At 45.1% G+C, this 13,385-nt stretch overlaps 1 protein-coding gene across 3 annotated transcripts in view; it reads right to left on the bottom strand.

Moving 5' to 3' along the window:
- The window catches only part of PRKN (parkin RBR E3 ubiquitin protein ligase), a 1,163,915-nt gene that overhangs the window by 187,710 nt on the left and 962,820 nt on the right, over nucleotides 1-13,385 (bottom strand). For all 3 annotated transcript variants that reach the window (XM_031456655.2, XM_031456658.2, XM_031456656.2), the window contains exon 8: nucleotides 1,406-1,467. In XM_031456655.2, the coding sequence (XP_031312515.2) occupies nucleotides 1,406-1,467 (62 nt within the window). The remainder of the gene's footprint in view (nucleotides 1-1,405; nucleotides 1,468-13,385) is intronic.

The raw sequence follows: 13,385 nt of genomic DNA, 5'->3' as shown, positions 1-13,385 counted from the left end.
CACTGTGTGGCCACGTAGCATAGCTGATCAGAGTAAGATCAATTCTGATTATGGCTTGATTAAATTTCTAGGAACATGCAAGGTGGCTTGAATGTTATGCAAATCTAAGGAGATGATTAGAGTTGGCTTCTTTCCCTACTAATCACCCAATGAATCTAAAACAAATATGGAAACAATTTGCAAATATTGGTACAGGTTAGAAGAGAAGGCTCCATTATCTGAGCAGAAATCTCTGGGTAACAATCAGTGATTCTTGCTTTAAGAAATCTCTCAGGCTTTCACAGGAAAATAGCTGTGAGATTCAGGTGTTCTCATAAATCGGTATGTTTGGGGTCCGTGATCAACTCTTACCTGCAAAGGAGGATAATTGATTTTGCTTGTATTTGAATAAACATCCATGCCTGCTATTCTGGAAATTTACAGTATAAAAATATGAATGAGGCAAAACGTAACCTGTTCATTCAAGGAGTTGGAAATAATTCCAGCTTATCATTTTCCCCTAATTAACCCCCCTTTTGAAATCTCATATTGGAAATGAGTGGTCCAACTTTGCAACATATACGTACCAAAGAAAAAGAAACCAAAAGCCCATTGACAAAACCAAGCCACCACATCCCCTTTTGCATGTTCTCTGGTCGGTGCGGGCAAAGATTATCCTTGGGAGCAAAAATCAGTAAAAGAGTATAAAGCATGTGGACAACTATGTGGTATAAGTATTTCAAGGCTAACTTGACATCAAGATTTAACCTAATAATATGGAGTCTTTAATTCCATATAAGGGTTAAGAGGTTTATTTTTAAGCAGTCAAAAGTGAGTGTGTATATACGTATGCATATACATACAGATAATGCTTAGCACCCTGAATTATTTACTTAGCACGTGTATTTAAAATCTGACACGTCTCACTGAGCACAACACAGTATTTAAATAATCTACTTTAAATGGGCCATCCTTCGTATATAAATCCCATGTTTACATCCATGGCAAAAGCGGCTGCGTGAAATATAGATGACACACACAAAGTATGAAATTCTGGTGAAAAAGCTTGCACATCCACCCCCAGACATCAAGTCAGGGCTGCCTGTGACAGTTGCTCCCTTGTGCACGATTCATTTGTTTGGGCACTTACTTGTTTGCGTATCTGCCACTACGTTGTACCTGCTGACTGCCGCGTCCTGAGATGAAATGCTCTGGCAGATAGCAGATGTACCAATTAATAACCTGTCAGCTCTGATGGATAGAAGAGGAAGAGTGTCCTCACATGTGTTTCCTGCATGAATCTCTTCCCCATTTCAGGCGCCAAGGGTCAGGAGACACACTCTGCCTCCCCGGAGAGAGCCCAGACTGTCTCATTAGTGTCTATCTTTCCTGACACTCCGGTGCAGCATTTGAGGGGCTGACTCACCTGCTCTTCTCCAAGAATCCTGAAGTGATGGAGCTCTTTAATCAAGGAGTTGGGGCAGCCAGCTGTTGGGAAGAAGAATTAATCATCAACGTGTTATTCCCATTCTGTGCGGTAATGTGTCCTCGCGGGCAGGTATGACGTCCAACGACCTGTGTTGCTGGTGGGGAGGACACCGGGCTTCCCCGCCAAACACTGTCTAACCAACTACAAGACAGCCAACCCCTGAGGGCGCTCTGCTCCCGCCTGACTCCACTGTGACTCTTGCAAAAGGAGCTACACGTGACCCTGGCCAGGCGTTTTCGCTCCCCCGTTCCCTGCACCCGCAGAGACTGTGACCTGGGCTTTGTGGGGTCTTAGGCTCCCATGTCACTTCTGCCTAGCACATTACTTATCCCGACGATAGAGCTAGGATTTTGTGGCGCCGGAGAGGAGGAGCTGGCATGCATAGGTTCATTTTACTTATTTATCACATCCTGTTTCCTCTCCCCCCAGGCTGGGCTTCAGCACATTGACAGTGAAAAAAGAAGACAGGACAGCTGGACACCCTGTCTTCATGGGATTCAGCTCTGGTTGAGAGCCTTGCCTGGTTCTTCCAGGAGGCTTTGTCAAAACCCTAAAGATGCTGCATTTCAGTTGGGAAAGGGTCTGTCATGGAAAGGACATGGGAAGAGGGCCATGGCGGTCTTCTTCTGGTCCTACACAGACAGTGGGAGCATATTCAAGCTTTCACATTTTCTTTCTTCAGTTGTAAAAAAAAATTAAGTAAATAAATTGTACTCATAAATATACATATACATATATACATAAGTATACACATGTATCTCTCTCTATACGTCTATGTATCTGCCGGCGCATACTAATACCATTTAAAATGGGTTCCATCCTTATCTTTTACAGAGAGTTATTCCACAGTATTAATTTGCAGTTATTTATAATATAAACTCCGGAAACGAAATTGATAACTGTTTATTTGGGATCAAATCTATGGATGACACAATCTGTTGACATTTCTATTAAGGAAACCAGGCTGTATGAAAATGTGCCCAAACTACGTCTGAGCCGTTTCTCCGCGCTGTGATGTAAGAAGGTGAAAAGAGTGGAGGACATGTGCCTGTGTGAGGGCGGGCTGAGGAGGGAGGGAAGTGTCCTTACAGGGTATAGGAATTATCCTTTACAAGAGAGATGAGATGTGTGTGTTATTCTAGAAGATAGGATTGTAACCCACAAGTGAAATTACAGCAGATACACTTGGGTTCAATATGAACACATTTCTAATTTAAAAATGGAATACACTGCTTTCTAAGCCAGTAACTGGAGGTTTTCAGATAGAGGCCAAATGACTATATTTATGCAGAATATTTTAGAGATGAATTTAACTTGGGTTATTTCCAATTCTGACATTCTATGGTCCTGTAAAATGCTGGAACATAGATTTGGTCTTTGCTATTATATTCGATATTCTAGTCTTTGATGTTACTGTATTCTATACTCTCAGAAGGTGGTCCATAAACTTTCACTAAGGTAATACAAACAATTTTAAAAATATAAACAAAATGTAAACAGGTGATGTCACCACCCGGCAACAGTCCAAGAAAATAAATGAAAATGCGGACGTGGACGTTTTGGTGGAAAACCTAGTAAATCAATCGCCACAGTTACGTCCAATCTACAAAGAAGGAACGGGAGATCCGACGTTAGAAGAGACATCTGAGCTGCGTTTCTCCAGCTGGAGGCGGAGAAGACGTGCAGCCTGAGGTTCTTTTCTGAGAAGCTGTTCACTTCTGAGCTGCTATTCTGGTCTCAAGAATTAGTAAAGGAATATTCTGGGTCACTTGGTTGGCTGCAGTTCAACCAAAAGCCGCAGTGGAAATTCAGCCTCCTGTCAGTCCTTGAGTATAGGTCTCCTGGGGAGCAAGAAGTCATATTCTGGTTTTGTGAAATTACTGCGGAAAGGAGTGCAGCAGAGAGAATTCCCAACAAGCGAGGGTCCCGTGGTCTGGTGCCAAGTATGTGAGAGGAATCGCACAGGAGGAGCGCTGGCAGGATTGAGGCTCCTCCAGCAAGGGTCGTGGGCAGGCTGAGATCAGAAGAACCTGTGCCGACCACCCAGGGCCCTGTTGGTGCCCCAAGCACTGATTCCGTTTCCATAAGAAAATCCACCATATTAAGTGCGTAGAGTTAATTTGGATACTTTTGGCCTTGTGCTTTCTTTTATCTTTAATTTATAAATTTTTATTTGGGTCTTCTAGTTGTATAACCATAAATAGTTTCTAAATGTATATCTAGACATATTTAAGAAATACCATTTAAAATAATTTCATTCAACCTTAGAAGTTTTCAAGGATGACTTTTTTCCCTTACAAGTGGTCCTTTGCATCCCTCAAACTTGAGGAAAACTGATTTGACTTATTTAATGACAGGTAAAATAAGAAACAGAATTTAAAATCAGCCTATCTTCAAAATTTGTATTCTAACATTCTTCTAAGATATACTAAGAGGATTGATGTCAGTGATAGCTCAAATATAAACATCTTCAACAGAAGACTAGCTAATTACCTGAAACACCTGGTGGTTGCAATAAACTATAATAAACAAGGATAGAGACAGCAGACAGTTGGAAGGGAAGAGTTGTAAGAGGGTCAAGATATTTAACACCGCAGAGGGGTATCAATGTGGGAAATGGATGGATACAAACTTAGTGTGAAGATGGAATTTAAAAATAAACCTAGAAATGCAGGACATGCATATGGAATTCAGCAGTGTAGGGAGGCAGGAAAAAATTGGTGGAGGGCTGGAGGTGGCAAGGAGGGCAGGTGAAGACTGCGTGAGGACAGGTGTCAGCGGTGGCAGTGTGCTCTGATTTCTTCCAAATTCTTTACTCAGGGTCCACGCACATGACAGTAAGTCATCTTTTGAAGCCGTAGCCATCTGCTTGGACCACATTGTGTCCTCACAGTGCCCAGCATCATCTACCTTCATGCTCCTGTCAGTCAGTCTTTTCTCAAGATAACAGTTAAGAGGCTCCTGTTAAGATATGTATGTTGGGTACCATGCCGTCCACCCATGGATTTTTCTGTCTCACCAAGAGTCAATGCCAAGGTCATCAGCGACCTACATAAGGTCCTCTGCTGCCTGGCCTCCTGTGCAGCCCCTGAGCTCTGTCTCCATTGTGCATCACACTTGGACTCCACTCGCTTGTTGTTAGTTCCTGGCCCCCCCGGGGCAGGCTGCTATCTCCAGGGTTTTGTACTTGCTACTCCCTCTGTCTGGAAAGCTCTTGACCCTGTTATCTGCATGGAGCACTCCCTGCTTCCTTCAAGTCCTTGCTCACATGTCGCCTTTCAGGACCACCCTGCACGGACCACCCTATCTTTGTCCCCCTGCACCCGTCACTGCTGTATTTTCTCCATAGGATGCATCATCTTCTCATTTACTTTATTTTCTGTCTCCCACTGCTGAAATGCAAAGGTGTGCAGGACCACTGCTGTTTTGTTAACTGCTCTATCAATGGTGTCCAGAACAGTGCCCGGCTGCATGAATTATTCAATGGCAGCTGCTCCCTGAATGAGTCATCCACCTCACAGTCCCCACCCACCTAGCTTGGTGACTGTGGCTCCTGGGAGAGGCTGCTACCCCACCCCTCCTCTCTTCTCATCCCAGAGGCCCCAACTCTGGCCTCCAACCCTGAATGTGCTTTGCTTATTGGTAAGTGGACTTCTTCTGACCTCTCACCCGTCTCTCCAGCCTGGTCTGCCCATGGGAAGATGTGAATGATGCTTAGAATCCGTGACTCCTTTGTACTTACACTGCACCTTCTTTGCCAGTATCCAACATCTAACTCTGGGTAATCCCCACCACCTGTTTTTCCTTCTCCTGTTCCAGTTCTGCCAGTCACAGGTTGTGTAGAAAAATGGGGCTAGAAGATCTTCTAACAGAAAGTCACGCCATCTACCTGAAGCTGCATCCTTGTTGGGATGGTGCTACTGTAGATTTGGGGTCCATTCCCTGTCAAGTCTCAGTGATACTTGTTCCTATCCCTTGTCTTTGGCCAATACCCTCTCCCATCTCCCTTGGGGACTCTTTCAAATAATCACCATTCTCCTCAATTGACCTTTAGTACTTCATTCTCAAAATACAACCTCACCTGACACAAGGCCAAAACTATAAAGCTATTGTTGTGAACATGGAGAACAAGGGCCCAGACCCCCTGCAAGAAAGACTGTGGCCAGGCTGCAGGAGAACAGTGAGAGAGCCCCGCCGTGCACCCTGGTCTTCCTCAGCTGCAGAGAGACACCTTGCCTAAGGTCGCATCTTTCCCAGGATCCTCGAATCTGTTGACTGGGTGAGGGGGAGGTGAAATTCCCCAAATATTTTGTCCCAATATGAGCTACTGATGGGCAATGCTTGCTGCCTAGTCTCTGCTGGCTGGCTGAAGCTCTGCTGGGCCTTCATGGCAGTTCGGCTTGTTACTTGGCCCAATCCTGTCCACTTCCCTTCCTTTCCAAGCTGCACATCTCAATATATATCTTGAATCCTGTCATCTATCTCTGACTCCCTCCCAGAGAACCTGCCCTGTGGCCACTATCAAGTGTGCCATGCTTGAACTTCATATCCCTCCCCAGTTAAAACCCCTTTGTATTCTCCCTCTCTGCTCCTCCAAGATAAAGGGGAAATGGTTCCCCTTTCTCAAAATAAGAGTCATTTTTCATCCATCCTAACCTGTCTCCTCTCAGCTCCTTGTAGGTCTAACTCACCACTCACTCATTCTTCTCAAACTCTACTGCTCTGCAGCTTGTTCACTTCAAACTACATATGTATTCAAATCTTCCCCTTTAAAAATTCAGCAAAAATCTAGCCTTGAGCATATGGTTACCACCCAATCTCTTTCCTTCTCCTTTCATCCAATTTGCTCGAAAGAATAGCCTACAGCCATTGTCACCACTTGAAAATACAGCAGTTGGAGGTATGGATTGCAGAAGGGGAATATCAAAACTGGGGGCTTCATGCCTTTTAAAATAAGTCATTGTCATTAGGGCCTGGGTTGAGGCTCTGGTTCTGCAGCAAAGAACTAGTTATCTGCTCTCAGATAGATCAGTTACTCTAAATGCCTTTTCCTTTATAATAATCACAACTATTCCAAGGAGTAGCTTTGAATGTATGTGAATGCAGGATGACATCACAAACAAAATTAGAAACTGGATTAATTGCTAATGATATTAATGGCGTATCAGTGTCTAATGACTGTTGCTGCCATTTCTTTTAAACATTTTATTTATTTAAAAGGGAAGTAGCTAATTGAAACAGTTGCTACATGATCTATTGTCTTAAGAAATGAAGGTCTGGACTTCTTTTTTCAGCTCTAACATGTAGACGGCTTGGAAGTTCTTATTCTCATCCTTATAACAAGAAATATCTAGGCAACTGAAAATCAACAGTTTTTCTTGTCCCATCAGAGAGCTGACGTCATAGGGCAAAGCATCTCCCTGATAACCTGGAGAGACAGGCAAGTCCAGCGAGCCAACCAGAGCTGCTTACCTGGAACTATAAACTGGTAGGAACATCGGGATGGTCACTTTGATGAATTACTGTAAAGTGGGTGTGGACTAGTGTGAGAATGAGCAACTCTACGCGGGCCTGAGGTCTGACTGATTTTCCTGATCTTCACCTTTAAGATCCCCACCAGGTCCTCTCAGGACCCCTTGTGGCTCTGGTGGGGAGAGGGGGAGAGTAAACATGACAAATGTCCAGAGCCGTCTCTGCAACAAAGGTCTGCTCCCCAGGGGAAGGACTTGGCCAGCTCCTGCCCAGGCGCTGCGGGAGAAGGGTTTCCTCTAACTCCAGCCTGCCGTCGCAGTGAAGGGGGAAAAGCAGTTAATGGGATCGGGGCTTCGAGGAAACAGACTGAGAACGCTGCATGTGGAGGAGGCAGAAAGAGGCAGGGAGACAAAAAAATCCCTGTCCCGCTGGAGAAACACCTGTGAAGGCCACAGGCCCAAGACCCAGACCCACTGGAAGACTGAGACTTCATCAGAAGATTGTGGGTGCTCCCCTCGCCCCAGCCATCCACCTTAGCGCCGCACCAACAGGTCTCCTTTAAAACAGCAGGAACTGGACACGCAAAGTGCTTCAAGACACAGACTCTCTCTGAGGAGGGGCGCCTAGGGAAGCCCAGCGTCAGGAGGGGTGACAAAAACCGAGAAAACTAGAGGAATTTTGAACCTCCTGATAGTAACACAGCCCAGCCCCTTGCTGGACTGACATACAGCCTCACATTAAAGGTCTGTCTGGCCCGGTTCCTATTACATGTATAACGTGTCCAGCATCAACAGATAATTACTAGTCACGTCAAATGGCAAGAAAACCACAGAGTGAAGGCTAAGGCAAGCATCAGACTCAGACTCAGGTATGATATAGACGTTGGAATTATCTAAATACACTGGTTAAAAGACATTACCAGACTGGTTAAAAAAAGACAAAACAAGAAATAAAGGTTCGGCGCCAAGTCATTTCTGCTATAAGAGGAAATTCAACAATCTGGTGACATTAGCAGGTCATTTACCGAGTGAGAGCCCTGAGACTCCTTCAGATGGTGGGTTTCAAAGCTGATGATGGGGACATGGCCACTTCTTTCTAGTCTTGTCCGGATTAGAAAGTAAAACCATGGCTTCAAGTCTTGGGAGGGCAAATGTGAAACTCTCAGTTACTTGGAAAACACATTAAACGATGGTTTTGCGGTAAGAAGCTCTGAGTAGTATAACACGTCCTACTAGGCATTTTAATTTGCTATCAACGTCTTTCTCTGAAAAAAAAAAAAAAAAAACCTGCTGAAGAAATGAACTAAGCTTCAGTGCTGCATCCAGCACTGCTTTTTGTGTGAAACAGAAAGGAAACGAAGTATAACAGTGCCTGCGAAGCCTTCCCAAACCCAGCGGAACTGGAAAAGCGCTAAATGGTAACATCTCTGTGAACGAAGACTGTGCATAAAATCACGAATGTGTGAGGCACAGACATGCGCGTCGGGACGCAGTCCTTCCGCACGTGCCTGGAAGAGGGTGACCAGCATCCAGCCAAGACATGTGCATTTTCCTGCCCCCTTTCCCTCAGTGGGGGGACTCCCCAGTCCCTTTACCCTCCATGCGAGGATGGAGATGTTCTCAGTCCCAGCCTGGTCCCCTCCCCCACCCCAGGTACCTGGCCTGGGAGGAAGGGGAAACTGTGGCGCAGCAAGAAGAGGGGAAGGAAATGAAAGGACTGTTCCTCTCTACCACTAACTGGCTGTGTTATCTTAGGTCAAAGATGCTGTGTTAGCGCTAACGCCTTCATTTTCTACCTGTAAAAAGGGGAGTAAGAACGTACAGCTTAGAGGGTGGGTGTGAACTGTGTGTGCACTGATGTGCTTGTGTATAAGTTGCCTAGTGCGGCTCCCTGTACGTGGTCGGCTCTTATGGATGGCAGTTGCTACCTTGAGTGTGTCTGGAACGTAGGAGCACTGGCCAGGCTGTACACGGATAGCCTGTTCTGCGGCTGTCCCAGAAATCCCTTGTTTCCCAAACCCTCAATATTTAGAGGCCAATTTTGCTAAAGGAGCCCAAAATTCAATTAAGTAACTGAGATTTATTATAACAATATGCTGAAGGACAACAGATGATCAAGTGTGTATGTGCGTGTATAACACACACGTATGTGTGTATATACATACATGTATATGTACACATGATCAGATCATATATGCTTAGGGAAGCATGGTTAGTATACACTTAGGGCTTTAAGTGTGCTGCGTTTTTTATTAATCCATTAATTCCTTTACTCACGACAATAATCTGAAATGATTAGGAAGCAACTCGATGTCTTTATTTGATATCATAAAGCTTTATGATGTATTTTTACCTTTGAAACTAGCTGGAATTTTTTTCTGCCAAGTCTCACCAGTCATTTCGAATTGCAGCCATCACACATCTACACTTACCATGTGAACGAATCAAGGCAGTAACGCACACAACCTAAGCCGCGGGTCCCCAAACACACCCACTGATCCAAGCACGCAAAAGGGAAACGCACTCAAATTTCCGACGAAAGGGACGGTTAGCAAGTGCTTACTGCGCCTTCTGCTTAGCCTTCCGAGTCAGCCGTGACACACAGCAAGGGCATCACTTGAGTGTACGATTAACAGATGGACAATTACGACAAGCAAGCTGTGGTTTAAAGACAGATAGCCCACAAAGATGTCGAGAGGCTGGAACTGACGACCCTTGGTTCTATTTAATCAGAGTGGACCTGCTTTTTTTTATTGTGGGCGAGCGGGGAAGGGCTCTGTTTTCTACCTGCAGCTCCTTTGTCATATTCAGGGTGACTTGCCTTTGGTCACCCGGGTCGTAAGTGAAGCCAATCACAGGGCTGAGTAACGGACAGGTTCAACTTGAAATTCTACCTCTAAGCCCTAGACCATGTACTGCAAACCCCAGTCTGCCCTGTGAGGGGGGCTTAACAAAAACAGGTATTAGCTTTATATATAAAGATGCCACAAATTCAGGATTTCATGCACATTATTTTCATCCTCCAAGTGATAAGATGAGTCTGACTAACTTGAGCACACCTCTTGTGTTTGGGGGAGAAAAACGTGTTACCCTGGAGACATCAAAAATCTACACAGAACAAAAAGCCAAAAAGCAAGACCAAATTTTAGAGGTTAAAAGTATCCATTACGAAGTGACTGTGAAAAAATGAACAGGAAGGGATATGAACGCGGGCTGTCTTTGCTGGTGGAGCCAGTCTGCAGCGTCTACTGAAAACGGTCACACAGTCGACCTGAATGGGTTGGCACGTGTATAAAGCACGCGTCAGTGACAACTAATTACGTTGCTTTAAAAAGCAGTTTGAGGGCCCACGTGTGTTGTGCCCGTCACAAGCCCCTTGAACCATGTGTGTGATCATCTGTTAGGATCTGCTTTCCCACCCTGAACACAGGCTCTGGGAGGACAGGGACTCGCTCACTGCCTTGGCAAGGGCCTGGGGACTAGCACGGGGTTCAGCACGAGGGTAGTATTCAATAAACACGTGCTGAATGGACAAATTAATTAAGAGGGAAAAGGCATTGCCTTCTGGTTTTCACTAATAAGAGCCCTGGGAAATAGATGACTCGACAATCTGTATAGAATTAAGGACCTATGAACTGGAAGTCAACTGGACCTAGGGCACAAGGTTGAATTTTGAAATGAAAAATATTAGTATGCCACTAATCAAACAAGAGAGAGTCCTTGAGAAGTTCCATTTCCTACTGGCCTTGTCAAAATGAGCTAATTTTCAGCAAGAATTGAGCCCTGTTATCCATGGAAGGCGGAGGCCACGTCTGTTGAGTGAGTTCAGACAGGGGCCACTCTGACAGGCAGTAACTCAGACCATCATGGAAACACCAAAATATTTTTCTTAAGGCAGCCGTGCAAACACCACGTGCAATCTGATGATCTCACCTGCATCAGTGACCACCAGATTTAATTCCTAGATTGTATGGACTTGCTGGCATTTAACATCTTCAATGATTACAGACAGATCTACGTAACAGATAGTCCAGTATTAAAGAACAAACGTATCTTAGTTTTTAAAGAGTTATTAGCTATTACTCACTCTAGACCAACCTCTCTTAGAACAGAATTCCTTCCTCTAACACACTGACAGCTGCATTAGAGACTCTATCTCAGGATTTCCAGTGACAGGTATCAGAGGATCACAGGATCAGAGAAAGAATTCCACTCTAATAATGACACATTCTTGTTGTTAGTTCTAGATACTAGATCTAGATTTGTGATAGAAATCATATCCAATCCTTTTAAACCTTTATTAACCTTCTCACTGGCCCGGAATAATCCGTAACATGTGAACATGTCTAGGAAGCGTCCAGGTGTTCACTTCCCTCCCCTCTGTTCTCAGCTGTGACCTTGTAGTTGGCAAAATCCCTGTTCAAATGTGCTGCACGGAAAGTCTCCTGTTCATGTGCTGCTGCCACACTCACTCCTGCCTGCGCTGTCAGCCACGTGACCGGACGCTGGGGAACCCAAGGTCGAGACAGACCGAACCTTAAGGTGCTTTGTCCCACACAGGCTTTGAGAGGCTTGTTCTCAGGATTCTAGATGAGGGTTTCCACACTTGCTATGCTCACTTCCTCGTCTCACCTCTGACATCTCACTGGCGGGGCTCCTCCCACCCCACTGCAGGAGCGTTCTGTAAGGGCCACTCGGACTGGGGGCCCAGTATCTAGGGCCGCCCCCAGAACAGTCTCCTACCTTGTTGTCCCAGGGAAAGTGCAACGACCTATTATTTGTCTGAATATTTAAAAGTTATAAGCCAAACTAAAAAACTGTTAAAAAAAATTTTCGCCCTTTTTCTTTGACAAATGCACCTGTTTGAGGATCTGGAAGGTGATGATTGAGAACTTTCAGACCCTGGAGGTCTGCTCCTGAATGTGGCTGCACCTGGCCCTTCCCTCCTCCGACTCCCAGGTTCCTACATCCTTGAAGAGCCCCTCGCATACCTCTGGTGCAGCCCACAGGTTCAAGCTCCACGGCCCGGCCCTCCACCACGAGTTACCCCTTGGCCGTTGCCTTCGGGAAGACAGAGCCAGTTAAGAGTCTCAGGGCTGTCTGTGCTGGGAATTCTGAAGTCCAGAAACCCAGGCAGGGCTCAGGTCCTGTGGCCTCCTATGGGGAGAAGGATGGAGGCGGCAGACAGAGGGGGCTCCAGGGCAGGACCCGTTTGCTTAGTTCAGTTTTTACTTCCAGTGGCCCAGGCCAGTCCTGTTTCGCTCCCATTTCTCTGTCGTATCTGACGTTGGGTCAGCCCACCATTTTTGGAACAATCCCCTCTTCAGTTGTGACTCACTTTACTCTTCTGCCCATTTCTTTGCTTCTCCATTTTCTTTGTTGTCCCGTCATCTTCCTGTCATCCAAACACGGGCTCTGTCTCCAGCCCATTGTTCTGTTTTTAATTCTCTCTTCTACGGTCGCCTGACTGCTTCAAAGGAAGCCCTGCGTCTGCTTTCCGTGTGTCTCCAGTTGCCGGCTCCACCTCTGCACCCTAGGGTCCAGCTCTCACTTTAAAGTCAAGAAGTTTCACAATGAGCGCAGCCTGCCCCTCACACATGACCTCTTCCGCCTTCAGCTTTGGGAATCGGAGACGACTCTTAGTGATTCCGAGCATGTGCACACTTTTTGGGGGTAGTTGATGGCTGAAACTGATGTCAAACTCACTGCTCTTCAATTTTTAATTTTTGAGATTAAATCTTTCCTTTAATGTTGAAAAGTTAAAAAAAAAATTGATCTCCATCCAGCTCCAGAATTCTGAACTCTGTTCTCTATGCTGTTTCAAGGATTCCCAGCAGTGACCCTGAGATTACATATAGGAGTATTTGGAGATCTAATGACGCTGAAAATGTTCGCTCTTCTTCTGTTGTTTTTACTCTTGTCCTTGTTCTGTTCTCAGTTTTCTTAAGACAAGCTCCTCCCTCAATTGTTTCTTTTGTCCTTTCCAACATGGGAAACATTCTCTTTGCCCGAGAAAATAGCAAAAACAGGAATGGGGTCAGTTTCTCCACCTGTTAGCATCGTGCAGCCTTCTCCTCTCACCGTCATTTCCCTCACTGTTCTTGCCCTTGACCCGACTATAAAAGGCTGCTTTGCTGTCTTTGATCTTGAAATGAGAATTTCATCTTGCTCTGGGCTTGTCCTAATGATATGCTCCCAGGTTTGTACTCTTTGATGGTTTCTTCCCAGCTGCAAAACTCCTCACTCATCGCTTACACCTGCTTTCTAAAAATCTGAACTCACTGTAAATGAAAATAAGTTGCCTGCTTGGTATTAAAATTAATAAGGAAATTCATATAAAAAAGCTGCTGTACATTTATATGAAGACAGAATTGCATCTTATTTTTTAAAAATACTAAAAAAATTTTGGAGGGGAGGTAATTAGGTTTATGTATTTATTTTAACGG

This window comes from Camelus dromedarius, chromosome 6 (assembly GCF_036321535.1).
Source record: "Camelus dromedarius isolate mCamDro1 chromosome 6, mCamDro1.pat, whole genome shotgun sequence".
NCBI classification, from domain to species: Eukaryota; Metazoa; Chordata; class Mammalia; order Artiodactyla; family Camelidae; genus Camelus; species Camelus dromedarius.
The sequence above is the reverse complement of the archived record's forward strand: the minus strand, read 5'-3'. Positions and strand labels throughout refer to the sequence as shown.